Below are 27,938 nucleotides of genomic sequence, written 5' to 3' on the forward strand. Positions count from 1 at the left end.
ATGCCTCCCACTGTTGCCATCTTAACACATCCATCCCAAAATAACGCTTTCAGATACATTGAAGCTGCAAGCTCGAGCATCTGTCCAGTCATTGGATTGTTATGAGTCACATCATACCAGGAAACCAGAGATACATTTTAAAGGTGAAAGCTCTAATATAACTTAAGAAACCAGGTGAGGGATACACCAAACACTACGGTGGTGAAAAGAGCGCTGAACACCAGTGTAGTTCAGTCATGTGCTGGGCAAACATGTCTTTTCAGCACATCAAAACTCGGTTCTGGATTTAAAACTAAACAGTGATATACAAAATTAAAATTGTTCATTGAAATTTCTGCAAATTCTGCTCATGTGAGTGCATGGTGTAGTGCTGTTGTTCACGTCCTTTCCCCCACAGCCCTGTCAGAGGAACTAAAGTAGGTCACGATTTCACCAGCACTGCCATTTATGTACACCAATCAGTCAATCATTTAAAAGTGATGTTCATTTTCAGCTACTTCTATATTTCTTTCAGTTATTTATTTTAGCTGTATATCCATTGGACTGCTTTTCACAATTCCAAGTGTTTATCCAGTTACTTTTAGAGATCTGTTTCAACCGTTTATCAAGTTTTAGGTGTCTTATTTTGATTTTTCAGTTCCTTATAGGTGTCATAACAGTTTATCAAGTACAACTTTTTGCCAAGAACTTGAAAAGTGTACCCATTAGCCTACTTGTATGCTCCGGTTTGCTAACTTCTCTGCTTCTTTGCTAACTATTTTTTCAAGCACTGTCAAAACATGTTGTTCAGATGTCACTGCTGGCTTTTATGTTCAAATTCTAATTTAAATCTTTCAAATTAATTGAGCTACTCCACAAACTTTCCAATTCCAAAGGGGTCTACCCCCAGTTAGGAATCACTGGTGTTGGGCCTGGAGAACAAAAACCATGATTTGTAGATAAATAGTAGTGAATGATCATGGGAACAGTTTCATTAACATTCTGAGGACAAGCATTTTGGTCAAACAGAAAGGCTTGAAACAAAATGAAGTGTCACTCAGCGTCTCTCAGGCTTGAAATAGCTTAAGCAGCAGACGGTGCAGGGTAAAGCGGTTCAGTCAACTTTTGATCACCTTTTCCACCAACAAAATCAAAGGACATTAGTTAAGCTTTTTGTCTGAGTCATCCAAGTAAACTTAAATGATTACTCCTGTCTACCAGATGTCGGCTGCTTGTGCACATTTAGTTGTTTATGAGCTAAAAATACTCAGATTGCCACATGCCACTTTAAAGTCTGTTGAGATGTTTTCCCTTTGTAATAATCTCTGTTCCACCATCCATCATGTAGGTGGTTAAACTCAAACAATTCAGTTCAGAAGTCAGAGCACTTGTAACTTGAATCATGTATTCCAGGTGACCTTTCTGTGGACCCTGTAACCAAAACAACTATAAACATTCCCCTCATTCAGTTTGAGGGGAAGTACACATGGCACAATCATGTCTTCATGTCTCCAAACCAGTGACTGACAGTGCATGATGTCTCACAGTTTTGGCTCTGAATTTATTTACAGAATTATTATTAGACCCACAAATAAAAACAAAGCTTTAATGTAATTCAAGGCTTCATTCCTTTGACATCTAAATGATTTTAAATGCTTTCTAGTTCATGTGTTTGGCAGCACTTATAAATCACATTTTCTCTGGTGTATTATTTGACCTTGGCACCTGGTGGCTGACCTCTTATCTCTCTTGTAGATTCAATTTTGGCCTTCTGACTCACTGGCAGCAGTCAGACCAACTTTAATTATAGCTACCACTGCATTCCTTTCTGACAGAATAGGGAGAGATAGTTAGACCTTGTGGGGTGGAGGGCGAGGGCAAGTGTGAGCAACATAGAAGAATATACAAAAATAGAGAAAGAACCGAGACAGAAATAGACATCAATGCCTGTTGTGTGATTTCATTGCATTGGGATGGGGAATCAGTCCATCCTCATTACGCCATTGTGACTTGCATATAAATCTGCTGCCGTGCCTTGACATTTGTCTCTCCCTTTTCCGAATGCTAAGGCCGAACAACAGCCATGGGCCAGAAGCTGGAGAGGCTGTCGGAAAAAGATGAAGAGTCACTTGACTGTTCAGACTGTTCTGGGCAAACTGGAGAGACAGAGCAGTCGGGGACAGCAGACGAGATCAGAGATCAGGACAATGGCAGTTTTGGTAGGATTAGTGGGATCAGTGTTGGAGGCCTGGCCGCTGGGCACCCAGGGGAGCTCACACTCACTCCTGCACGTACAGACCCCCAAACTGGGCAACCAATCAGGCCTCTAGGTCAGCTGAAATACACTCTGAGCACCAGGGGAGAGTGGGTGGGTGGAGACAGGGAGAGCCGGAGTATTGCTCCAACTGCAGAGGAGTCAAAAACTGTCCTGAGCACTAAGGAGACAAGACAAACTTCAAACAAAAAGCGAGGCGCTGCGATTAAGGCTGTGGCCTATACTGGGACTACAGCTATGGAGGAGCAGGGAAATGGGAAGAAATCAGAACTTAGTGAAAGCAAGTCAGGTCCTGACGCTCAGAAGAAGAGTCTATCAGCCTCATGTGACCCCATTACTGAGGAAGACTTTGTTGTACTTGAGGAGGATGACACTTGGATATCATCTGAAGGGGAAAATAATATCATGTTTGGCAACAGGATACAAACACATAATCTTCAGTCATCTGCTAAAATAAGAGTGGAGGAAGACGTCTCTGTTAGTCACAATGACAATAACCTTTCACAACCTTCGAGGAATACCCCTAAAGAAAAGGGTATCGAGAGGACAGACGGTGTGGAAGCACATGCTAAGAGTTTACCCACAGCCTGTTTTGAGAAGGAAATGGGTCGACATTTGGCTGAAGTGACAGGCAGCAGGTGTCAGCTAAAAGGAGTTAGTCATGTTGGAGCTGCCCACACTGAGACAACTGGAAGAGGAAAAGCAGAGAGGGAGCAAAGTATGAATGAACACAGCAAGGGGAAAGTTTCTACTAACACTGATAAGGAGCGTCTGCCAACTGAGAACAACAGCAGCTTGGTGACGAGATTAAGAAAGAGCAGTGAAGATATGGCTGGTGAACCTGTTCAGCTGATTTCACAGGAGGAGCCGGTTAGGGAGAGAGACATGAGGTCAAATTGGGAACCCTGCCTGAAAAAGCTGGATCCTTCTTTAAGAGAATCAGAAATTCAAGATATGGAAAGGCACAGGTCAGGTTTTATTGCAGAAAAGTCACAAGTGGGAGCAGATCAGTCGCATCACAGTCGATTTGCTGGTGTTGTTTCTAAGAGGTCTAAAGCAGGTACTCTTAGTTTGTGTACGAAGAAAGAGGACAGGACCAACTCTCACCCACCAAAGCCCCCCAGCACTGAAACACAACTACTGCAAGACAATCCCTCATTTTCATTGGAACAATGCGACTTGATCCCTTGTCCTCCTCAGCTAGGAAATGAAGGCGGCGATGAAAAGTTACACATCGCAAGCTTAAAGCGGGAGAGTGAGCTTGTGTGTTTTTCTGCTGTCATCACTCCTCCACCTGTAACTGTGAAGCCTAAGAGAGACACATCAACGGCAGCACAGCTCAGTACAAGTGCAGTAAATTCACAGATGTTACCAGATCCCACATCTGCATTATGTGATTCGAAAGACGAGTCTGTACCTAAAGAAGAACCCAAAGTTAAAGGTCCACCTCCGCCTGTCCCCAAAAAACCCAAAAATCCATTTATAAAACTCAAAACTGCACAATTAATGTCTACTGATGTGCAAAGAAGAGGCAAAGATCACCTGCGTTCTGAGGAGAGGGTCAAGAGGAGACACACATTTCACTTTAACAGAGATCCACCATTCAGCACTCAAACTAATCAGGACATGTGCTTGCTGTGGGACGAAAGGGGCACTTACACAGTGCCAACCAACAATCGGCCGCTTTCGGTTGACCTCAGCCCTTGGGAACAGTTTTCAATCGAACGCATGAACAATCGGTACGGAGATATGATCGACTTTGACTACTGTGTGCGTATGGCCAAAATGTCCCCAGAGGAAGAGCCAGAAAACCTTGACATGTTGCAGAGAAGAGTATTCCTGGAGAGACGATCCAGGTTTAAAAGCTCACCTCCTCCGGTTGCGAAAAAGCCCCAAAATCCTTTTGCGTCCACAGAGACTCTCCACATACCTGAGGCCATACCAGATAATGAAATGCAAAGACAAAAAGCTGTTTATTCAGGGAAGAGAGAAATCCACCCTGAGCTTCAATCTGAAAGAGTGAACGCTCATATGAGCAACGATACATATGGTAGCTATGATAACCGTAAAGACGTAAGTGATTACAGCGGTGACAGGGATACAGGAAGTGGCAGTGAGGTGGGTTCGTACAAACCTGTGGCAGAAATTGTCAAAGAGACAAATCAAATGCAGAGACATCAGGGCCGGGTCAAACATGAAGGAGCCAAAGCTCAAATTTGGATGGCAGAGCAGAGTCCAAGTGTGAAAGTATCCCAAATGAAGAATGCCTTTGATGTCCCAAAGAAATCCAAAGAGAGACCACCTGAAGTGCAACCATCTCCAAAGAAAGGTAAGGACATTGCTAATGTTTCAGACATCAGCTCTGTCTTTTTTTTTTTTTTTTTTTAATAACCCTGTGGTTTATCAAAACATGCATACACAGAAAAGCACATGTGGGTTATATTAGGATGAGAGGGTACTTTCCAAACTGCATACCACAGACTGTCATGTGAAAAATTCAATTTGAAAAAATGTCATTCATGGTTTTTAGGTTTGACTGGCAGTTTTTTGTTGCAATAAAAAAAGATACACAAAAAAAATCAGATTTCTTTATTTATTTATTATCAATGATGGATCGACTGATTATGTGTAAAACATAAGTGGTTGCTTGTGATGACAAACCCACAGAGAACACGGTAGTTCCCCTCCGCTCTAGGCAGCGTTTGGCCTGTTTTGGTTCATCATCACTGTTTTCAGCAGAAAGCTATGATAAACCGACTCTGTGCTACCTGCCCAGCAAAAAACATAAGACGATGTTAGCAATTAGCTCCAGAACAATACTGTTTGCTGCTAACACAGCAGTAGATATTGTTTTGTTAAAACCTGTAATTTATAGAAAGCAGCTGATGCACTCTGCAAGCACTGTGCATCTTGTTATGTAATATACAACATCTAAGTTAAGCCCAATTCAATCAATTGTCTTGTTTTTCCTGTAAGACTGGGAGAGTAATTCAATATAAAACACGAGGATTTTCACATGGCTCAACTGTGACACCATAGCATTTATATGACAAGACAAAAAAATAAATCAGTTTCATCTTCTGTCAGTCAGTCAAACAATGACTGCTACTTTTATATCTGTAGTGTAGTTTGGATGTTCCCCTTGTGTTAACCTCAGCTTCCTCCCACAAACAAATTTATCCCGAGGTGTAAATGAGACAATTATTGTGTTTATCTACCTTAATAATCTGTGTGGCAGTCTTGGAAAATGTCCATAGTGTTTCCTCACCCTCTGCTGTTGCACACTAGATAAGATACAACCCGTTTATAAATAAGGTAGGTAAAGAAATGAGCAAATAAATTTTACTGATTTACAAACAAGCATTATGTTAACATGCTCCTAATTTGGGTAAACTAAAATTTTAATCAATCAACTCAAAAAAGCCTACCTTGGGACTAATTTGTCAAACTGCTTATTCCACGGTCAACAACGAACTGTGTCATTTTCAGTTTGTGCAGACATTTATTATGATTATCAAATCTCATTTGTCTTTTTGCAGTTGTTGAGAGGATCTGGATAATTAAACAGAATTTCTAAAAACCAGTGTTTACAAAAAAATCTGACCTTTTACATCTGACTATGCATATTGGTTCCCAACTTACAGCGAGTGAAAGTGTATAATTAACTCTAGTTGCTAGATTAAATCAACCCTGGAGAGTGAAAATATGCTCTGTGGTAATATAATAACTGAAAAGGCAAACAAAGGGAACGGTTACTAGCTGATACTACTGAATACTTGTGATGTATGGAGGCATCACAGACTATTTGGGGGGGTGTCTTCATTGTGTTTGGACAGGCTGGGGTGGGGTAGGATGGGACAGAGGGGGAGGGGAGCTACCGTGACACAAAAGATGCCACTAGCAATGAACATTTTTTGCACAACTGAACAAAAAATAATTTATTCAGTTGCTCTATTTCAAAGAGACGACGAGGATGTAGAGAGACATCCGGTTTTCCTGCAGTCCCGATCCCCATCCACAACCTAAATGAAATCTGACATTTCGTTTGCGCATGTGCCGTAGCCGGTCGTCAACGTATCCTATTGAATTTAATAACGATGAGAGTAGACGACAGCTAGTCTACCGCAGGTGAGAAGCGGGCAGGAGATGCTGTATTTGTCATCTGGCATCCTGAAATACCTCTAGATTTAAAACACTGGATCTCGGTCACATATTTACAATCAGGAGGGAGAATATAAGCATATCGGCTGACCTTTTTTGTGGAGGCAAGGGATACCAGAGCAACGTCCTGCAGGATAAGGGCGCGCCTAAACTACCAGATTCATGTGTTGTGATTGATTACCCCCGTGCTTACGAAAATCTTGCAAAGATTTAGGAGGTAAGAAAGTATGAAAAGTCTCCATGCATTGTGCATTTTGCATGTGATCTGTCGGTCGGGACTGTGCAGCATCCATTTAGCTCGCTAGATGGGTTTGAGAATGGGAGCAGCCGAAAACCTTGGGTGGAAATATCTGCACTTGCGTCAGCTGGCGGCGGTCCACCGCAGTTGAGAATTAGCAGCTAGGCTAGGAAGCTAATGTTAGCTTCAGTGGTGAACAGTTTGCATCCCCAAACACGCTGGCAGGCTTATGGGGCAGTCATACAGAAATTACATCTTTTACATTGAGTAGACAGTTTTGTATGGATATAATACATAAGGCCAGTGGCTGATATTGTAGAGAAAACGTGAAAAACACTCCCTTCGGTTTGCCTCCTCGTTGTTTGCAGTGTAACGTTTCTGTGTACCAGCGGCTGCTGAGACTGGGGCCACCGCCGGCACAGCTGCCGAGCTGCTGCCGGGGCATTGCGGCGGAACACGGACGGTTATTACCATCGCCCCCTTTAACGTTACATTTACTTCTCGCACCTTATTTCACTATGAATCTAAACGATACATTAGACCACATGCTTTGTTTCGGTCTCAAGTGATGGTCACATCTGGGGCGTGCTCCCCAAAATATAAATCTGCATACTTTACCCACCCCCTTGTTTCACAACACTAGCAAGTGTTGCTAACTTATGTCTGCCTAAACCTTTCAAACAATTTCGAGGATTTGGTTTGAAACCGGTAGTAAGATAGTTTTGCACTACATCTGGGTCTCATTAACGCCTTGATATTTTAGCTTGTAAGCTACTTGTTTTAATGGGGAGGAGGAGGAAGAGGATTGGGGGGCACACCGAGCTTTGTGGTAACATCAGCTAACATTAGCCAGCAACCTTTGTTTAACGTTAGCATAGTGCTGCTGTTTCCACCTCCGTTGAATAAGGTCACCCGATACATTCAGCGTAAACCTTCAAATATGTAACGTGCTGATGCGCCTAAACTGAGCTTAAGTGCCAGTGATGGCATATTTGGTGGCACCGTTTCACTCTTGTTGTCCAGACAGATAGAAATAACAGAAAGGGAGGCAAGATGCTCACATGCCCACGGTGCTCCATTTTTTTTTTTATTAAAATCGGAGAAGCCATCAATTTGTTTGGGCTGGTAATATCATATCGTTAGCCCGTAACTGCTGAAACGGGGCCTAACACTGACGTGCCGCCACCGTGATGCTCAGTAATGTCTTAGTGCGTGTTGGGTGGTGATGTGCAGGGCAGGGAGCAGCACGTTGTGATGTACAGCATCAAGCAATGCCTGGAGGGGCTGAAGCAGCTCAATTTGTCAGATGCATATTTTCAATGAGGGTAGCTGCTTTTTGCATGGTGAACTGATACTGGCTGAGGGAACACACTGTTCTGGTGAGCCGTAAAGTGTAGCCTTGCAGCAACATGATCACACTTTGTGGCTCAGTGGGACGGACTGGGTGTACACAGAGCGGATATTTGATTTATAAGTTGGGTCATGTCTAGTGGTCATCCTGGAAACGGCTCATTACTCATATCTCAGTGCAGCTGTAATAGTTTCAGATGCGAGTGCTTCTAAAGGCTGTGTGAGAAGAGGGTACTAAACTTTTCAAAATGTGACTTTAAAAAGATGTCCTCACACTGGACTGCATGGACAGTTTTGGCCGTTTCTTGAAGTTTACCAGTAATGCCAATTTTTAGATGATTTTTTTGCTGGATTAACATGCCATACAGCTGTCTAGGTATTTATTTGACACTCACGTATTAATAATGTAAGAGTCAGGTTAACTCTAATAAGAAATGTAATCTGTCTGAGAAATGTAGTGTCAGTCAATCACCATCTGTACACACCCACACAGGTCTGGGACAAGATCTGATCGGGCCAAATTATTGAAACACCTGTGTGGGTGTATAATTGGTATGTAGGGGCTTTAAAGCTTTGTGTTATTCTGCTGAACAGATTGTTGAGGTTCATACATTTTACCTGTCCTAAACGCAATCATTGAAATGCAGGGAAAAAACTGGGCATTTACAGAAATCTTTATTATTACTATTATTATAGCAATCTTGCAGTCACCTTAGATTCAGTTCCAAAAATAGAGATGTGATATAAACTTCTAAAGCCTGAATAACAACACAATTTGAATGATTTTTTTTAAATCAAATTTGATGACAGTGCTGTATGTTTTCATCAGTCTTTTGCAAAATTTTGAGTGATTTTGGGAAAATCCACGTGTGTATTCGATCAGAGCGATTCATCTTTTCTGTTGTTTTTTTTTTTAATCCGTGGTTGAATGTGAAGAAGCAGGTGGTGTGGTGTGATGACAGACCTGTGGATAACTGGAGAAAAATCCTGCAGCCTGTGAAGGAACGGCTCAGCATGTCGCTACAGACTGGCAGCTTAATTACCACCTTGAGACACTATATTTTCCGCATAATTACACAGCCAAGCCTGTCACTGTAAGGGTGCAAATCTCCCTCAGGTGTCAAAGTTTTTTGGGATCACAACAGACAAAGCAATGAAAAGTGTAGTTTCAGGAGAATTCCCATTGTGAAAACGTTTCATGTTTTGGCTGCGGATCAGGTCTAACCATTTCCAAAGTTGTCAAAATGCCAGCAGTGGAATTTGCTGTTACAGCAATTGTCTGCAAACGGTTTCTCTTGAGGGTAGAAGCAGAAGCGTCAAAGGCGATGAAGAAACAGGAAGGGGTGAACACGCTTGAGGGGGCACTGAGCCACACTGTGATCATTAAACGTGGATCAACAAGTGAGACCATTTCCAGAATCGCAGAGCAGCAGCGGGCCGGCTGTGGAGTGCTCGAAGGAGACAGTGTGGTAAAAATAAAACAGCATAGCACTGCAGACTTTTTTTTTTTTTTTAAATGCGTTCATTTTGCTGCATCCACATCGGTATCCTACCTTCACGTCTTTTCGAAAATGAAGTTGCATCTAGTGCCAATTCTGTCTTCTTCAACTATTCCACCTTTGTTCTGTTTTTTGTTACTTAACCAAGAAATTTTCTTGACAAAAATAAATTTTCAGATTTTTGCTAAATAAAGAAACTGCTTGGCTGCGGGTTTGTGTTTTGCAGGAAGTTGCAGAAATGGAGCTACTTTATCTTCATCAGGCAATCTTAGTATTAATGACCACTAAAACTTGAAACATGTCATTTTGTTTCGTTACAGTAAATGTATCATAACTGCACTCCAGCTTGAATGACATGCATACACTGTAAAATGCATGTCATTCGTTCCACCTCATGTTTCTACATGTGTGAAATGACAATAAAGCTCCTTGAATCCTTGAATGAAATAAACAGTACATGAATTTAGTTAGAATCACTTTTAACTCTCTCTCAAGCAATATCTACTTTATCTGGTTACATTGCTGCTTCCTGTCTGAGTCTGAAAAAGTACATTGAGTTAAGCAGGTAAACACAGCTGGAGAAAGAATGTGTATCATGTACAGTTTACGTCAAACATTTGCCAACAAACTCAGTCTGTGTTAATAAGCATGATCTGAGATTAACACAGACTGATTTTATAACATCAGTTTCTGTGGGGGAAATCACAGCTTCCAACTTTTGATTAGAAACACTTCTAAGCAAAACAATCACGTTAACTCTGTGTTCATTTGTCTCTGCAGATATGCTGCGGCGAGTTGTGCGACAGAGCAAGTTCCGTCATGTCTTTGGCCAGGCCGTGAGGAACGACCAGTGCTACGATGACATCCGCGTGTCCCGGGTCACGTGGGACAGCTCCTTCTGTGCTGTCAACCCCAAATTTGTTGCCATCATCATAGACGCCAGCGGGGGAGGAGCCTTTCTTGTCCTTCCCCTGCAAAAGGTCAGCGATGTTCTGAAACAATCAAAAAGATCTTTTACGAGTTGCAATTTTGCATGAAGTACTCAAATAACATAGAATTTAAACAGTAAAGATTTATTAAAGGTCACACTTGGCTTAGCTCATATTTAGAAGACCTAGAGCATGATTGAGCATGATTTAAAGCAACCTTCTTCAATTCTCGTCCTCAGGGGCTGACGTTTTCTTCAACTGTGAAGTCATACGTTTAAATCCTACACACAGAGGCTTTGATTTTCCGATAAATAACTGCTCGACACTGGTAACTGTAGACCAAAATTTTACTCAGAGGGTGTAAGTTTACCTAAGAGCTTAAAGGCTTGTAATCTAACAGTATTATGTTATAGAGTAGCATTTGGAGCATGTAGCAAATCAATCCTTTAAGCTTGTTCTCTGTCAGGAGACCTTCACGGCACACCCTGTGACCCTGTCCTGCCATCCCCCGAGGCTCATATCTATAGTAAAAAGCATAGAAAATCAATGTTTAAATCTGCTGGATAATAAAGGCATCCATGTGTATCCTGTTACAGTTGGCTTACTGAGCACATGATACTCACAGAAGGGATGGGTGCTCCTGTGCCATTTTTATAGGCCTCAGGGTTAACAGATTTAGATTTACTGTGTTCTGCCTGTGGGACAGCCAGGTGGATAAGGTCATAACAGTAAAAATGTGTTTACTGTGTCCTCACATTGAAATTATTCTTTGGGATCATAACAAGCTCAGAGGATCAAACTTATTCATAACTCTAAGCCTAAATATATTTCCACTGACTTCTGAGTGTAATTTTCTTGAAAAGGTGTAATTATGATTCGAGCTCCGTGTGTGAATTGATTATTTTCTATCCCAGCATGAGGGCATGTGATAAAGTTGTGATGTGATGGACACAAAAGAGACAATAAGTGTCTTGTTGTCATGCGAAGGACTGGACACAACTTCCACAGAGAACAGGATAGTTAATTGTTTCTCAGTCATTTTCATATCTCTGTGACACTTATCACCCTTTGGAATGGTATTGCTCACACTTTTCAACCCTGCTGTAACAAACGTTGTCTTCTGTCTCACAGACCGGCCGTATAGACAAGGTCTATCCGACAGTATGTGGTCACACGGGCCCGGTGTTGGACATCGACTGGTGTCCTCATAATGACCTGGTCATCGCTAGTGGCTCCGAGGACTGCACAGTCATGGTAAGGACATGGTTAATATCCACATGATCATCCTGTTTTATTATGTTTGTAAGAATGAATTAGTTCCTATAAAAATATTTGAATTATATTTCTGATATTTTTTTGGAGCATTTTTTGGAGAAAGACGCAGATCTGTTGTTTTAAATTGTTGACAGATTTGAAGGGTAATGGTGAGTATGGGGAAGGGGAAAACAGTAGCATGTGTATCTTTTTCTAGCTTTTAACATTAAATATTTGTTTTTGTTCAGTATATTTTCAGTACTATTTTCGGGGGGTGTAGTTTGTAGTGGTTTTTCACCGAGTATCTTTTTGTACGAGTCCTGTTTTCCTTTGTTTGAAAATTATTATACGTGTTGACTGAAGTTTCTGCTCAGTGTTGTGTGAAATATCAATATCAGTATTAACACAGAGTTTTAATAAATTGTGCTTCTGTACTGTAAAAACAATTTTAGTGGATGCATTTTATCTCCATAGCTCCCGTTGTGTGTCTGGTATCTAACTTTGTTTTTTTTGTTGTTTTTTTTTTTCTTTTCCTCTGATTCAGGTTTGGCAGATCCCTGAGAACGGGCTGGAAACTCCCCTCTCAGAGCCTGTGGTCGTGTTAGAGGGCCACTCTAAGAGGGTTGGCATCGTTTCCTGGCACCCCACTGCTCGCAACGTTCTCCTCAGTGCAGGTAACCTTTGACTGAGGCTTGAGGTACAACCCGTGCACTTAAAATGTTTAGGTAATTGTCTGCCATTTGTACGCTGAGCACAGCTGAATGCCAAATCTGACCAGTTATCTCATGGATTGCCTTATGTTGCTCTGCTTTGACGTGAAGCGCTTAAAATAAACTTGGACAGAGAGGTGGGTGTAGTCAAGCTGTGCTGTATGTATCCATTTTAGGGTGTGACAACCAGATCATCATTTGGAACGTGGGCACAGGAGAGGCCATGATCAACCTGGAGGACATGCACCCCGATGTTATCTTCAGTGTCAGCTGGAGTCGCAACGGTAGCCTACTCTGCACCGCCTGCAAGGACAAGAAAGTCCGCGTCATTGACCCCCGTAAAAGAAAGGTTGTTGCGGTACGTGCAAATGCTGCAGGGGATTTGGAGCTAGGATGCTTTACGTTTGGAGTAATCTTTCCCAGAATCACACACAAAGTCTACGAACGTGGTTGCCTAGTCTGACGTGTGCTTTCTGTTTTCAGGAGAAGGACAAAGCTCACGAGGGAGCTCGACCAATGAGAGCCATCTTTTTAGCAGACGGAAACATTTTCACCACTGGATTTAGCCGCATGAGCGAGCGCCAGCTAGCCCTGTGGAAAACCGTACGTCACAGGAGTGGATTTCATTTAATCCTGAACACACTGTGATGCATCTTGCATACACTGCCATCAATATGATGCTTGACTGGAGAACCTTGCTTTGTACAGCTTCCCATCCATGATTTAAGTCCAGTATTGTCATTGTTTTCCATCAGTTTCTCCAGTGCTGCCTATTTTTCCCCCATATAAGCAAATTTTTATTCTCTCTGCACACTGAGGCCCAGAACTGGCAGTGACAAAGGCCGTCTGTGTGTGTCCCGTGTCTGGGCCAAAAAGTTGCACTTTAACACAAAACAAAGACTACAGCTGACAACAAACTAACACGTACTGTATGTTCTGCCCCTGCGTGACATGAAATAACTCTCCATCCCAGCAGGTGGCAGTAGTCTTTATTTATCATTCAGAAAGGGAAACTCGAAGACCTAAAACTGTGGTTATAAAAACCATTGTTTCGGTAAATCATTTTCACTATTGCTCAGATCTTGGACTGATTCAGTTGGTCTACGCTTGCTTGGTTCCAGAAGACCATATCTGTGTGTATGTATGTTGTGTATTGGAATCCCTCAGCTGTATGTGCTCTCACTAGTTGAGGGTAATGTTAATGGCATTATCTCATATTTCCAGATCAAATTAATAGCAGTCATTTTTATGTACTGATGAAATATTATTTGTTCTTGTTCAGTATCACCAGTATTTCACTTTGGTGTCATGCCTTGAGCGCAGGAGCAACTAATGACACACAGATTATTGGGCTGAAATAAAAAAAAAATGGCCAGTAACTGATAGAGCTTAAAGATCTTCCATGCTAGAATCCCTGCAAATACAGAATTTTTTGTCTCCAGGAAAACATGGATGAGCCAATATGTGTTCAAGAGATGGACTCCAGTAATGGAGTTCTGTTGCCCTTCTATGACCCAGACACCAACGTAGTTTACCTGTGTGGAAAGGTGAGCAGCCTTGTACAGAAATTCTGGGGTTTTGTTTCACCATTTGTAATAGCTGGACTCACAAGCTGACTTTGAGCTGCGATCGTTTGTCCTCAGGGTGACAGCAGCATTCGATATTTTGAGATCACCGATGAGGCACCGTTTGTTCACTACCTCAACACCTTCTCCACCAAGGAGCCCCAGAGAGGCATGGGATACATGCCCAAAAGAGGCCTGGATGTCAACAAATGTGAAATCGCAAGGTACTGCTTCACTTGTTACTGTTTTTTATTTTTGCTCTTGTGGATTTAGGTGCTATTGGTATTGATGAAACTGCTCTTACAGTGTTCGTGTCCGTTTTCACATTTTGCAGTTAACAGTGATCCTGCGTGTGATATTAATCATATTATATTAATCCTCTTTGAAGGTTTTACAAATTGCATGAGAGAAAATGTGAACCAATCATCATGACGGTCCCACGTAAGGTAAGACTGTGTCTGTATGAACTAGTGAATATGCTGTTCTTTGAATGCTGCTTTATAGATGGCATCCTCTCAGCGTTTTGCACTGCCCTCCTCTCCTCATGACATTTCCTGTGTCCCCTCCACCCGCCCAGTCTGATCTGTTCCAGGACGACCTGTATCCCGACACGGCCGGCCCAGATCCCGCCCTGGAGGCAGAGGAATGGTTCGCCGGAAAGAACGGAGGCCCCATCCTGATCTCACTCAAAGATGGCTATGTCTCCACAAAGAACCGGGACCTGAAAGTAGTCAAGACGAACGTCCTGGAAACCAAGCCAGCCACAAAAGCAGAAACCATCTCTACTGTCCAGAAGCATGCTTCTCCACAGCCCTCAGTAGTGAGTGTCAATGTGAAGGAAATAGCGCTGCACTTTTCAAGCACACAGCATTTTTTTGCTGACGTTTGCGCTCTCCTGTTTACAGTAATTATTAGGGTTGGAACATTTCACAAAAGTTATGGATCAGCACATACTTTGGTATTTGGGTCACAATTCAGTGTGACAGAAAGGGAAAATGTTAACTCCTGCAGGGCTTCATTTCCTGTAAAATCCCTGCTCATTTTGCCAAGAAAATAAGTTTTAAAGTAGATAAGACATAGTAGTCTTCTGTAAGCAGCCTCTTGCGAGAGGCCTAATGAACTTGGTCAAGCTAACTTCCTTTCCACTTTTTAACCAGAAAATGGAAGATAAACTGGAGGAGGTACTCCGAGAGTTCAAGTCACTCAGGGACCGCGTCATCCTCCAAGACCGTCGAATTGCCAGACTGGAAGAGCAGGTCGCCAAGGTGGCCATGTAAAGACGCGGGGCCCCTCCCAGGAACGCTCGTTGTTTTGGAGAGAACCGAATGGACGGGCTCAGCCACGGCCAAATTCTCAAAAGATTCGGCTTCGTTGAGCTTGGCGTCATCCCTGCGATGAGACCAAGCCTACATTCCAAGATGAACGTTATTTTTTATTATTTTTTTTTTTTCTCATCAAGTTCCACACTTTACCCTGACACTCAGAGAAAAGGAAAAACTCTCGCAGCTTATGTACACATATGAATAAAAGACATTTTTGTTGAAGGAAAAGTCTTAACTTTTTTTAAAATTGTTTTCAAGTTTGTGGTAAAACATTCTCATGTGAAGTTTGTACTTGTTATTCAAGAAACTGTATGTAGCATCAGTATTTCCATTGTTATTTTTTGTGTTGCCAAATATGAATTGTGTGCGGGTTCGTGCACTGCTTTTACATTTATTTTCCCTCCTGTTGTACATTCCAGTCACAACCTGGTAGATCGATTGTCAAGCTGGATTTTTTTTTTTTTTTAAAGACTAGCTGTTGAACATTTTTCCTCCTACCACTTTGCTCATTGATAACATCAGATTTATGAATGTGGAAGAATTTCCTGGATTCTTCTTTATGTTCCTGTTCTTCTGGGCTTGGCATTTAACATCAGGGTTTACTGGGGGAGGGGGGGCTTGCATCTCTGGTGTAAATGTTGTGCAAATGTAGTGGTGCCTCTTGTCACTGTTAAGGGTCAAACTAAAGTCACCCTCTCCAGTGGATATTTGGTGTTGGGAAGGGACCACTCACCCAGCTTGTGTTTCACCGAACCCCTGATAAACAGTTCTGTGCACATAATAAAAGATTTTACACACGAAAAGCTGAATTTTCTTGTCATTTGCTTCTGCTGATTTCTTTCATGACAGGTTGAGCTGTGGTGCTTGTTGTGTGTCAGTGGATTTCAAATCTCAGCCAATGAAGAAGATGAAGATGCTTTCAACTACTTGTAACCAGGTACTTTTACACATACTGCACTAAGGTACAGTTTTGAGGTACTTCAGTAACTACCGTTTTATGCTACTTTAAATTCTAAACAATTTGTAAAAAACATTGTTCCTCCTTAAACAAACGAAGTTATTGGATGGTTGCAATAAGTAATTCATTTGCAGATTAATATTCACAACAATGTATATTATCATCATGCACACTATCCGTGAAGGTAGTTGTGGATACTGGCATACTGCTTGCGTTTGAAATCAAACATGAAAGGACTCAGCCCAGGGCTCCAACTAACCAATCAGCTAATGTATGAAAATCAGAAAATAGTTTACTAATGTCTTCACTTTTAACTCAACATCAGTCACAAGCGAGCAGCACATCAATGCATAAAAACTTCTTCAGTTAAGTGTAATGTCTTGTCCCGCCTGGTGGTGGTGCTGAAGCGGCAGTAATGAGGTCAATAACATGTTGATCAGATTCATTTTTTTTAAATTAATTATTAATTTGATCTTCATGAATTATTGTGACCATATCAAAAGAATTATTTAAATTAAGGAAAGTTTGTCCTCACAAGTTTCTTTGCTTGTTTGTGAAATAAAGGATAGTTTTACTTCTGTGGACCTTAAACTGAAATGAAACAATTAAAGGGGAAACAGCAACAACTTAAAAACATCTTAACCATTGGTTTAATCCTTAATATTCAATCTTCCATACTTCCATACCATTTCGTAGTCGTACTTAAAGGCACTGGCTTTAAATTTTTTTCCCCCTCAGTTTTAACAGATAACAGTACTCTTCAGGTCCCCATATTGTCATAAAAATATCGAGGATTTGATCTCTGTGACCTCATTTGTGGCGTAGTCCATTAAATCTTTACAAACCTCCAACAAATGTACAAGAAATACTTTAATTATTGCATCATCACATTAAAGCTAAGCAGCAAATATGGATAGAGCTAAACAAAGTCAAAGCTGTATCACTTCAGAACATGCTTGAGCTAATTGACATGCCAAAAACTATATATTTTTCAGTGTGTATGTCAGCCTGGGGCTAGTCAGTGTGTGTGTGTGTGTGTTTGCGTGTATCACAGCATGGCAACATACAAAACACTAAAAAACAAAAAGGTTTAGTTTACAATTTTGACTCTTTTGCTAAACCTAACAAGTTTTTTATAACCATGTCTCAGTATGACTCAGCAGCACAGGAAGTGACAGTTATGATTTCCACACTAGAAGAACATTTGTTTCCACTCAGGGTACAAATGTGGCAGTCTAAGTTTTCATTTCACTAAATCAGGCATAAAATCATTGCACTTCAAATGCATTCATTCCAAGGATTTTCAGCTTATTTTATTTCTGCGAGCATTACACTCGTCATAATGTTGTCCTCGCATGGCTGATCGTCTGTCACTTTAGTAGCAACATCGCCTTCTCGTTTCTGAGTTGCTTTTTTTTTTTCTGCCCACATGACGCACGGCTTTCAGTCTTAGACAGAAGTGTGATCAGAAGTGAACATGCGAGAAGCGTCCCTTTACAGAACTGAGCACTTCCTACTGCTTTAACATCAGGACGCGCAGAGTAAGCATGCTCAGAACAGCAGCACCTGCGCTCTCCTCAGCTCTCTGTCAGTGAGGTAAGACACATCTTCTGTCAATGAATAGATGTAAGATCATAAACTATGGTAACTGAGGAAGAAGAAGAAGCTTCTGCTGAATTATACTTGTTATTATATTATTAGTCTTATACTCGCTGATGTTAACTGAAGCTGTGGTTTTCTAAAGGAAGTGTGTGTACCTAGATGAATCTAAAAAATGTTATGTAGTGGTTACCAGTTTTTCTTAAGTGTTAACATTTCCTGTTTCTTCTCAAAGCAGAGCTACAGTCAACATGTCAGTGGATGTTCTCCCAGAGAAGATGAAATGAGCTGAACTCAATTTTTGCCAGATGTTTATTCTTTACCTCTGAACAACCAGCAGCAAGGTAAGACGCGGAGCAACACCCCCGAGGGCACATTCAAAGTGTTGCTTGTTTGTGCTTGTTTCATTTCATTTTATGTGATGGTTTTGGATAAAGTTACTTCCTGCAGTTTAAAAATATTATTTGCTAGGATTACGAGTGAGTAGTAGGATTAGGAGTCGGTTACTTCCTACCAAACTCTGAATCCTTTGCTGCAGTTCTCATATAGGAAAAAAAAAATTAAAATGCCTACAATAACATTTCAGATTCACTCAAAAAATGCAGCAGTTCTGTTTTTTTCTGTGTAAAATGCTTGTAACGGGTGTGGCAAAAGACTCATGACTGTTTCATCATAAGATGTCACTTGCAGACACATGACACACTAATGTTTTCCCCCCATGTGTGTGTCTTTTTACGACTACTGTTTAATAGTTTTGCACTGCAACCTGTAAATTTGAACCCTTTCTATCGTTTTAGGTGTTTTAAACAACAATGTTGCGGCTCAGCATGAAGATGTATCTGGCTCTGCTATGGGGAATATCTGCTTTGTTTTCTATGCAGTCCATGAGTGCTTCCGTAACAGAAACCACCAAGATGAGTCCAACAGCTGAGCCCATCAAGACAACCAAGCAGCTCATCAATGCACCTGTAGTTCATAATGAAACAGAGATGCACTCTGTGACCTGGCAGTCCACTCACAAACCTGCAGAAGTTAGTGTTTCTGCAACACCGGGGCCCACCGTTCAACCCAAAGCGATAATGGAAGAGGCAATCACCATGGACAGAGACAGCTCAAATGATAGCACGACAACACTTAACTCAGGTCCGCAGTTGCTTCATACCTCCGCAGCAGTGACCGCAGCTGCAGAGGAAGCACACATACCACACAACACGACAATCTCAAAAACTGAAAAACCTACAGAGAAACAGTCACATCGGCAATCACCCACCATTTCAGCTGACATGATTTCTTCTGCAGTGACTTCTGCAACAACCTCTGCAGCACCCTTAGCTACAGATACCGTGTCTTCGCCGGAGCCCACATCCTCCACTAAGCCTGAAGTTACATCCCCCACATCTTCCACCACCTCTCCTCCTGATTTTACTCAGACTCCAGTCTTCAACCAGAACACCAGCAGTTCCCCAGCTTCCACTGTGTCCACAACGAACCCCTCTGAGGCAGGACCTGTGTCTGAACTTACTTCTTCACCTGCCAAAATAAGTGAGACTTCTGCCAGCAACAGCGAGCTTTCGTCGACATCTCAGTTAGTGTCTGTGACGATGACCCCCACCTCCAAATTTACTGATACAGGTTTGTCAAGCTCTACGACCGAGCCTCCCACTATTTCATTCTCAACCGATTCTGCCAACACCATCACCACTGCCAACTCCACCAGTCCTGCAGGAGCCTTCATCCGACCCAAGATGTTGCCAGTCCCAACAATTAGTTCGACTCCAGCAACTACAACTGCGCTCAATGAAGCCTCCCAGAGTCCATCCAGCACTGAGGTCCAATCCTGCTCCACCCGTGGAGTGGTGACGCAATGCCTTATTATTGTCGCCTCTCTGGCTGTCTTGGCCACCGTCTTCATGGTTTCAACCATTATCCTCTGTACCAAGCTGTCAGCAAGGAAGTACAGGGCCAAGAAACCTCAGCAGGCCACAGAGATGATGTGCATCTCGGCTCTGCTGCCTGAAAGGAATTACACCTATACAAGACAACGCAATCCAGTGACTAACGGAGTCCTAGTGATGCACACAGCTGGAGACAGTGACGAGGACGGGGGAGATAATCTTACTCTCAGCAGCTTCCTGCCAGAAAATGACCGTCTTGTTTAGATGGAATCATAATAGTAACTGTCACGTACATGCCTCCATCAGACCTCAGATTGATTCAGCTGAATGGTTTGTCTGATGTCTGTGATGGGGAAACAGTTGCTGTTTGAATAAACTCATACTTCCTCCTTTGATGTTGGTGGTTTGGCCTCACTGCACACTCAGTTGCTGTGGAGGAAAAGACATAGAAACCACACACAGGCAAAAATGAAATAAATAAAAATAAACAGTTACCGTTTCATGTTCATGTACCATTAACCTTATGTGTCATTTAATGTAGCCAGGTCTTCAAGTGTGTACTTTTGGCAAAAATAAAGACTTTTTGCTTTATTTTACACTTGCCCTCCTGGGTGAGTGATCAAAGATTTCTTTTTTAGAACATCCTGAGCTGAGCCCTGATTGTGTTTCACTTAGCGACCAGAGACAGGAAGTCTTATTTTGTCGAGGGATTACTGTTCTCCAAGGACTCTGTTCAGCTTACAAATGCGATTCTGTTAGCAATGAGGCTTCATTGTATGAACTCTGTTATTTGATTTATGGCAACTGTATGTGACTTTGGATATTTGTGTAGAGTTTCTGTATTGTGATAATTTATTAAACTAATGTGTTATTTAACCATTTGGTAACACTTTATTGTCTAATATTTTCTGGAAAAACAATGTGATTTGGTACAAAATGTGGGTGGTTGTGTTGAGTTTCATAGCAGTGGTTAGAACTTCTCCTTTTAAACACAACACACTGAACATGTTCTGTATTTTTGCCTAAAATTAGTGCCAGTGCCTTCCTAAAATTCTTAGAAAAAGATTAGATTTTACAGACTTGTAAAAAAAGAGTTGCCAAACTTTTCTTGTGTGTTCTCTCAGAGGGAGGGTTACCCAGACCTATTGAGATATACTGTAACATGTTCTGAGAAATTCAGATAAACCTTGTACTATTCAGTATAAGGACTCGAATTAAAAAGGTATTCAAAACTGATCATTCTGTGAACTAAGAAGGTTTCTTTATTTGTGAAAGGCTCCATGAAAAGACTTTTTTTTCCTGCCCTGGATTGGATTTCAGTCACTTCCCCTCCTGCAAAAAGAAAACAAAGTCCTGAACGCTTGTTGCGGCCATGAAGCCATGTTTTTTTCCTCTTCTTCTTCTTCTTCTTTTTTCCACACTCAGCAATGTGCAGCTGAAGCAGACACCAGTGACTATCAACAGAGCTGAGATGAATGTAAACCTGGAGGATGCAGGACCTCATCTCATGCTCCTGATGACCATATAAAGCTAGACTTGTCTTGAATGGTCACAAACACAGTAGACTTGCCAAAAATGCATTCACATCCACCCAGACACACAGACACACACACACACACACACACAGAGGCTCACTCATACACAGTCACACTGTCTCTCAAAAGTGGTCACACACACCGTGTGAGTTTAATTGCTTGCCTCTGGAGAAAAATCCCCTTGTCCTGGCTGTTACACTGTGTTTTGTCCACGTAGGAAACATTAACCTCTTCCTGCATTAACTGGTCACTCTTACAAGCTGCCCTCTGACTCTGTTGGGCCTGCTGTCAGTCATCACTGTCAGGGGCTGAGGTTAGTCAGTCAGGACAACATACGCTATATTGCTGATAATGATGTTTTTAAGGTTGGTTTGTAACACTTCCCTGGCTGGTAAGTATTTTATTTGTTTTTCATCCTGCCGATGTTGTCTTGGCTTTGCACATCCAGTTAGCCACCCAGGAGAGTGGAGGAGAGGTCCCTGCCCCCACACCACATTATAAACTCCTACCTAACAAGAACAATCTGTGTGCAGGCTGGAGAGTTCAGACACTCTGAGACTGAAGGGGGAGGAGAACAGCGGAGAGAAGCAGAAGGAGGGATTTGTCCTTATGCTTAACGACATCACTTTTCTTGTTTTTTGCACTATCCAGACAAACCTCCAGCCTGAAATCTGAAACGGCAGAAGTGGTGAGGCTCACTGAGCATTTGCCGCTCTTTGCACTCTTTGTGTTCTCTGTGTTAACTTTTTTCCAGCCTGGTTTCACTCATCCTCCAACGGAGCGACTCAGCGAATCCAGCAGAGACACTTCTTCTGCCACAGTGGATGGTGCGTAACATATTTTGTCATTTCACATGGTTTACGTTCAGAATGTGTCCTTAATTTCTTTGAATGCCGCAAACTCAAAAAGCACTGGGGTTTCTTGACATCATGTGAACTCACATATCAATTTGGATGGGAGATGTGACGCCATCATGATGCCTTCAGAGCAGCATTCAGCCTCGGGAATTAAGGATATGACCATCAAAGGTCATAGCCGATATTTTCAGTTTTAGACATTACAATAGGCCAAAGATAGAGTCCAGGTTTTTCGCAAATAAAAATTTCAAATTTTAAATATCTGTGCATGAATGTGTGTGCATATGACCGCCATATGTGCATGCTTCTATGTGTCTGATTGCACAGGCATGTGTGGCCATGTATGTTGGCATGGAGTGAATGTGTGTGTGTGTGTTTAATTCTCCCACACCCCCTTTCCCAGATGAGAGCAGACTTGCTTGTGGCCCAGCTTGCACACAGATGGAGCAGAATCACAATAAAAAGTGTGTGAGCTGATGCCATTTGACACACAGACTGAGCCGAGAGCTGACTGTGATCCAAACAAATAAGCAGACAAACGAAAGCAGCATTTAAAGGGTCGCTTCACCCAGTTTGGGGGGGAAAAAAAAACATTTTCCCATATACCACCTTGCGGTGTCCAACCATGCAGATAGTTTTGGGTTTGCTTGCCTCCCTCCATTTTTTTTAAATATCTGTCTGTGAGAGTTTTGCTGCCACCCCAAAACCACAAGGGATAAGTGGGAAAATATGTCTTTTCTTAACATTTTTCATTCTATACTTGCTGCTACTTTGCAGCATGTGGGTTTAGTCGACTAAAAAGTTTCAAGCTGAGCTGAAACAAGACTGATGTATTAAACTCTGCAATGAATAAGCAACATTTCAGTCAAGTGAACTTAAACTGTCTGTCACGTTCAAACAAAAGCAGCATTTCTTGGAACTGATCACTGCACATGCAAATCACATTTCACGTGCAGAAAACTCAGTTGACATGCTGCAGAAATGTGTACAGTATGATGCAGTTTGTATGAATGTTTGCACCAAATGGATATATATATATATATATATATATATATATATATATATATATATATATATATATATATATATATATATATATATATATATATCACAGAAATGCATCTGTCAGAAAAATAGATGCTTTGTATTTAACTGCCTTCACATGTGGTGCTGACTTTTCACTTACTGACATTTGCTTGTTATTTACAGATCCCGAGGGGAAACGATGCTCCCAATGGCCGTTCATCTGATTGGTCTGTGTGCTGTGTTTTGCATCACCAGCAGCTTGGCCACGCCGCTGCCTTTTTACAGTTCACTAGAGGGAAGCACAGACGAGGAAGAACTCATTAGTATGACTTCCCTTGTACCCACCAGCAACTTTTCTTCTGAATATGAAACCACACCTGTTGGCCCCACATATGTGGAAAGTGATGTTCTGAGTCAAGTTGTGAACTTTCTGGAAGAAAATATGCTCCTTATCCTTGTTGCAGGCTCTTTCATCCTTCTTGTCTTTCTCATTATCTGTGGGGCAATTTTCATGAGCCGCAGGCGCAAAGTCAATGCCTACTACCCTTCTTCCTTCCCCTCAAAAATGTATGTGGACCACAGGGACAAAACTGGAGGCGCAAAACCCTTTAATGAAATGCAAGAAAAGTCCACTCCTGAGCAGCAAAGTGAGTCAGTGGACTCTCACAAGCAGCTCCAGGCAGACATAATGAGGGCTGCCAAGAGCCTGCGCACGCCAAATAAATCTGGTGATGCTGCAGAGGGAAGTGGCCTCTGTCAGAAAGCAGCAGAACACAGTCCTGAGGACAGCTCTAAACCAGATGGCAGCATCCTGGACCTGCAGCAAACAAGTCCCCCAGAGGAAAAGGGGCTGAGTGAGCTTTCTAACAGTGAAACAGCTGCAGCGGCAGGCAGCCCTGAGCTGAATCCTCCGGAGCAGCCTCATCCTGATGAAGACGATTCACAGGAGCCTCTGACTGGAGGGAGTCTGCGGCCCTCCTCCCTGCATATTCACAACGACTCTGCTACACTTCAGCTGATAGCAGGAGAGAAAACAGCCTTCTAACTATTCTGAACGCCATGATCTGAGTAACTTTTTAAAATATTTATCCAGTAAACTTGGACTAAAAATGATGACTCCAAGAGAAATGTGGAAAACTTGCCAAATTCCGGTCACAGTTGTAGCAATGTTAAACGCAGGGAAGGTAAAGGTAGCCGTCTGTTGCTTTCCTATGAATGGGTATATTATTCACGCCATATTATAAACATGTCTTGTGGTATGACGTTAACATCGGGGACAAAACCTATTTCTTTACATCCTGTTATTTCTGTGTTGTTTATGGATATTTTGCTTGGTGTGTTTGTCAAATTCTGGGTTGCTTCAGTAAACATTGTACTGTATGGTCCCAAACTGTACTCCTGTAAGGTTTAAGGTCTATCAAGTATAGAAAACCACTTCCTGACAACAGTTTCGGTTTACATGCAAAGTAAAATGAGGATTATCCACAGACTTCTTCAGTTACTGATTTCAAGGTGTTATAGCAAGAAATGCACCAGTATAATCAATAGCATTTATAACTGCATTTCATTTAGGTGAACCACATGATTCTGTGCATATGGATCAAATATGTTTTACATGAAGCCATTGTTAAGTAAATTAAACCTGTGTGTTTCCTTTTATAACACAAACATAAATATGGTAAATATTCAGGCTTCTCGAAGTAATAAATTGCACTCAAAACAAAACATGATTCAGGATACTTTAATCAGGTGGAAGCACTACAAAATAATTATAAATTACACTTAAAACCAGTGGACCCTTTGGTGTCTCAACCCACTTTGTTTACTTGCATATCAAAAGGTCAGTGCTCAGGGTTGCAGAGATACTTAAAACAGCTGTACGCTTTAATCAAAATCTCCATCACTCACACTCCATCAAAGCAACACTCCTTAAGCACAAAATCTTAAAATATGACACAAACTCAAAAATAAGGCTCAGCTTTGTACCAAACAACCCAACAGTGCTTACATTGTGCGTTTACGTGACTGGCTAAAAGGTACAGTATACAAGGTTAGAGGACCACTGACTAATAAAGAAAGCCTGGTGTAACATTGCTATAGAGAGCCAACAATGGTGTATATATCACCAGCATTATTAGGTGTGCCTCAACAACAGTGCAGGAAAGAGGTGGTGATGCTGGGCTACTGCAACTTCTCTTCTTAGTAGGAGGAAGCAAACGGTGATGCCCAACTCAGAGTGACAGTGTGTAGTTAATTGCTGGCCCTGACTGCCTCCTGTTGGTCATCCTGTTGCTTGAGACGATAGTCAGCCAGGGCAGCCTTGATGGCATCCTCTGCAAGCACTGAGGAGAAACAATTTCAGGTTAAAGGTAAATATACATACATGTGTATAGGAATAACATCACAAGTAAATGAAATCTTACTCGAGCAGTGAAGTTTAACTGGTGGAAGACAGAGCTCTTTGGCGATGTCAGTGTTCTTTATCATCAAAGCTTCATCCACCTGGAAAGAAAAGCACAAAGACCCAGTAACCACAAAAACCATTCTAGCCATAGAGATGAGTAAAGCAGAATAAATAGCAGTCAGAGAAAGAAGTGTCATGTGTCTATTGTGTACACTCACAGATTTGCCCTTCACCCACTCGGTGGCCAAGGAGCTGGAGGCAATTGCAGAGCCACAGCCAAATGTTTTGAACCTGGCATCCACGATCTTCCCCTGGTCATCTACCTCAATCTGTCAAAATGAGAGGTTTTGGAGTTTTTATTTATTTATTTTTAGTCTTAATGGCTCTATGAATATACAAAAGGCTACAGTCCACCCATGATTAGCTACAAACAAACCTGGAGCTTCATTACATCTCCACAGGCTGGAGCACCCACAAGGCCAGTCCCAACGTTCTTGGAGTGTTTGTCCAATGTGCCCACATTTCTTGGATTCTCATAATGATCCACTACCTTCAGACAGAAAAGAAAAGAAACACTATGTTAGGAAAAAAAAACAATTTATCAGCGAGTTCTGGCAAATTGTTGACATTATTACAGTAGCATCCTGAAAGTCTTGAGCATCACTGTTATACAACTAGGAGTTTTGACCATTACGTAAGGGACATTAAAGTAAACAGATTAGGACCGGATTTCATTGTCTGCTACTCTCCTGCATCCTGCCCCCCCCCCCCCAAGTTGCTGAGTCATTCTGACCAGAACAATACGACATAGATGGACTTTTACTTTTGCACAATAATAATGCATGTCCTAAAGGGGACTAAATAGAATACATAGAATTCCATGCATTTCTGATGTTACTTTTTTTTATTTTAGTGTACATCTTGAAAGGAAAGCAGACACTTAACTAAATCCTCTCCAGTTTGATAGTCCATGGTGTCAGTGTGTCAGGGCCACAAAAAGTCCCTCAGTGAAAAGGTATGTTCAGTTTTAGGTCGTTCAATCATCCACTGAGATCAAACCATCTGTTTACCAGAGATGGTTTTAACTCGCTGGATGTTTGGATTCTGATGGCCACAACACGGCGTCCATCTTGCCAAAGGAGGTCAAAACACGTAATGACAAACAAGATGAACATGTGAATACTGCTGTTGTGTAGAATGATTGAAAGACCGAGCATCCTCATGATTTTTCTACAAGTATAACAGAACACATATGGCTTTTTATCACACTGTGCTCCTTCACCTTCTTAAAGCTTATTAATCGCATGTATTTCAAGTATTTAAGCTATGGCAATGGCCAGGTGGGGGACAGATTAGTTGCGTTCAAGTAACTAACGAGCTGGAATGAAACATGTGCCTGTTTATCTCTTTCTGTCTCACTTTCCTTGATATGCGATATGTAAATAACGAAAGCACACTGATGTATTTGTAGAGTTAGCCACAGTTATAAAGTAACACCAGCATTTTGTGATTGAAAAGCTCCATCTTATTACCTGAGCCTTGTCAACCTTGTTACCTACTGATGATACTTTTACAAAACTAATCAAGGCTAAGGTTAATATTTGTAAACAGTCACCAAAGCGTAGCTGTCACACTGTAACGCATGAGTAGTAGACCGATAACAGACTAGTGGGTTTACCTTCTTGTGGTAGCAACACTGGGTGATGAATTCCGGAGCAGAAAGCCTCCTGGTCAGAAAAGCCAGAGGACTGAGACACTTGTTTGCCACTGTACCGGCCATGTTGACAGACACACAAATGGCGCAGTTTCAATTGCAACAGTCGGAGTATTAAGAAGAATCAAATACGTCACTGTGAAGAGGCGGGGCTTATATAACCAGATCTGCGCATGTCCTCATGGATGTCCAAGCCAAGTATATCAAAATACCTTTTCGCAATAAAGTGCATCAAAGTTGAATATTTATGAATCCAATTTAAAAACATTTTAAGAGGGACGCAACTAACAATTTTCATATCTTTTGTTTAATCCATGAAATGTCAAAAGAATTATTAAAATCACGTCTTCCAAGCAAATTCCCATAAGACGTTCAGTTTGCAGTGATATAAGATTATTATTGATGATTATTAACAATATAATTATGATTATTAATTATATGTATAAATGATATTTAATGCTGAAAGTCCAAAACAATATTGTGGAATTACTTACCACAGTATGCTGTACAGCTTAATAAACAAACAATATAAATTGGCATGCTAATGTAACATGTAGAGTAGCTGAAGGTAACAATATTTATCACAATATGAGTGTATGATGGCTTTTTGATGTTTGACATTTTATACTAATTAATGGATGATTTCCTCGAAGTTACAACAATCATTG

General features: G+C 41.6%; 4 protein-coding genes across 9 annotated transcripts; 3 read left to right on the forward strand and 1 right to left on the reverse strand.

Annotated features, from left to right (window-relative positions):
• The first annotated feature begins 2,358 nt into the window (after positions 1 to 2,358).
• Positions 2,359 to 16,085, forward strand: LOC124051939 (coronin-1C-A-like). 5 transcript variants are annotated; one of them, XM_046375742.1, is made up of 11 exons: positions 2,359 to 4,583; positions 10,283 to 10,482; positions 11,563 to 11,685; positions 12,230 to 12,359; positions 12,572 to 12,753; positions 12,879 to 12,998; positions 13,838 to 13,942; positions 14,039 to 14,184; positions 14,349 to 14,406; positions 14,538 to 14,780; positions 15,118 to 16,085. In XM_046375742.1, the coding sequence occupies exons 1-11, from the start codon at positions 2,492 to 2,494 to the stop codon at positions 15,235 to 15,237; spliced, it is 3,519 nt and encodes a 1,172-aa protein (XP_046231698.1). In that variant the 5' UTR covers positions 2,359 to 2,491; the 3' UTR covers positions 15,238 to 16,085. The 5 variants fall into 5 exon arrangements, with proteins under 5 accessions (XP_046231698.1, XP_046231703.1, XP_046231699.1 ...); XM_046375747.1 differs by lacking the exon at positions 2,359 to 4,583 and adding an exon at positions 6,268 to 6,382; XM_046375743.1 differs by lacking the exon at positions 2,359 to 4,583 and adding an exon at positions 6,317 to 6,632.
• Positions 16,086 to 17,688: 1,603 nt separating this feature from the next.
• selplg (selectin P ligand) lies at positions 17,689 to 20,606 on the forward strand. 2 transcript variants are annotated; one of them, XM_046375762.1, is made up of 3 exons: positions 17,689 to 17,836; positions 18,075 to 18,183; positions 18,637 to 20,606. In XM_046375762.1, exon 3 carries the CDS (start codon positions 18,652 to 18,654, stop codon positions 19,996 to 19,998), a length of 1,347 nt encoding a protein of 448 aa, XP_046231718.1. In that variant the 5' UTR covers positions 17,689 to 17,836; positions 18,075 to 18,183; positions 18,637 to 18,651; the 3' UTR covers positions 19,999 to 20,606. The 2 variants fall into 2 exon arrangements, with proteins under 2 accessions (XP_046231718.1, XP_046231717.1); XM_046375761.1 differs by having other exon boundaries at positions 17,691 to 17,836; positions 18,078 to 18,183.
• Positions 20,607 to 20,958: 352 nt separating this feature from the next.
• LOC124051947 (transmembrane protein 119-like) lies at positions 20,959 to 24,747 on the forward strand. The gene is made up of 2 exons (XM_046375764.1): positions 20,959 to 22,096; positions 23,336 to 24,747. Exon 2 carries the CDS (start codon positions 23,352 to 23,354, stop codon positions 24,195 to 24,197), a length of 846 nt encoding a protein of 281 aa, XP_046231720.1. The 5' UTR covers positions 20,959 to 22,096; positions 23,336 to 23,351; the 3' UTR covers positions 24,198 to 24,747.
• A 130-nt stretch (positions 24,748 to 24,877) lies between these two features.
• On the reverse strand, positions 24,878 to 27,394 carry LOC124051949 (iron-sulfur cluster assembly scaffold protein IscU-like). The gene is made up of 5 exons (XM_046375766.1): positions 27,235 to 27,394; positions 25,993 to 26,106; positions 25,775 to 25,885; positions 25,576 to 25,654; positions 24,878 to 25,494 (listed from the first exon to the last, which is right to left on the reverse strand). The coding sequence occupies exons 1-5, from the start codon at positions 27,334 to 27,336 to the stop codon at positions 25,403 to 25,405; spliced, it is 498 nt and encodes a 165-aa protein (XP_046231722.1). The 5' UTR covers positions 27,337 to 27,394; the 3' UTR covers positions 24,878 to 25,402.
• Between the last annotated feature and the right edge of the window lie 544 nt (positions 27,395 to 27,938).

Source organism: Scatophagus argus, chromosome 20 (genome assembly GCF_020382885.2).
Source record: "Scatophagus argus isolate fScaArg1 chromosome 20, fScaArg1.pri, whole genome shotgun sequence".
Lineage (NCBI taxonomy): Eukaryota > Metazoa > Chordata > Actinopteri > Scatophagidae > Scatophagus > Scatophagus argus.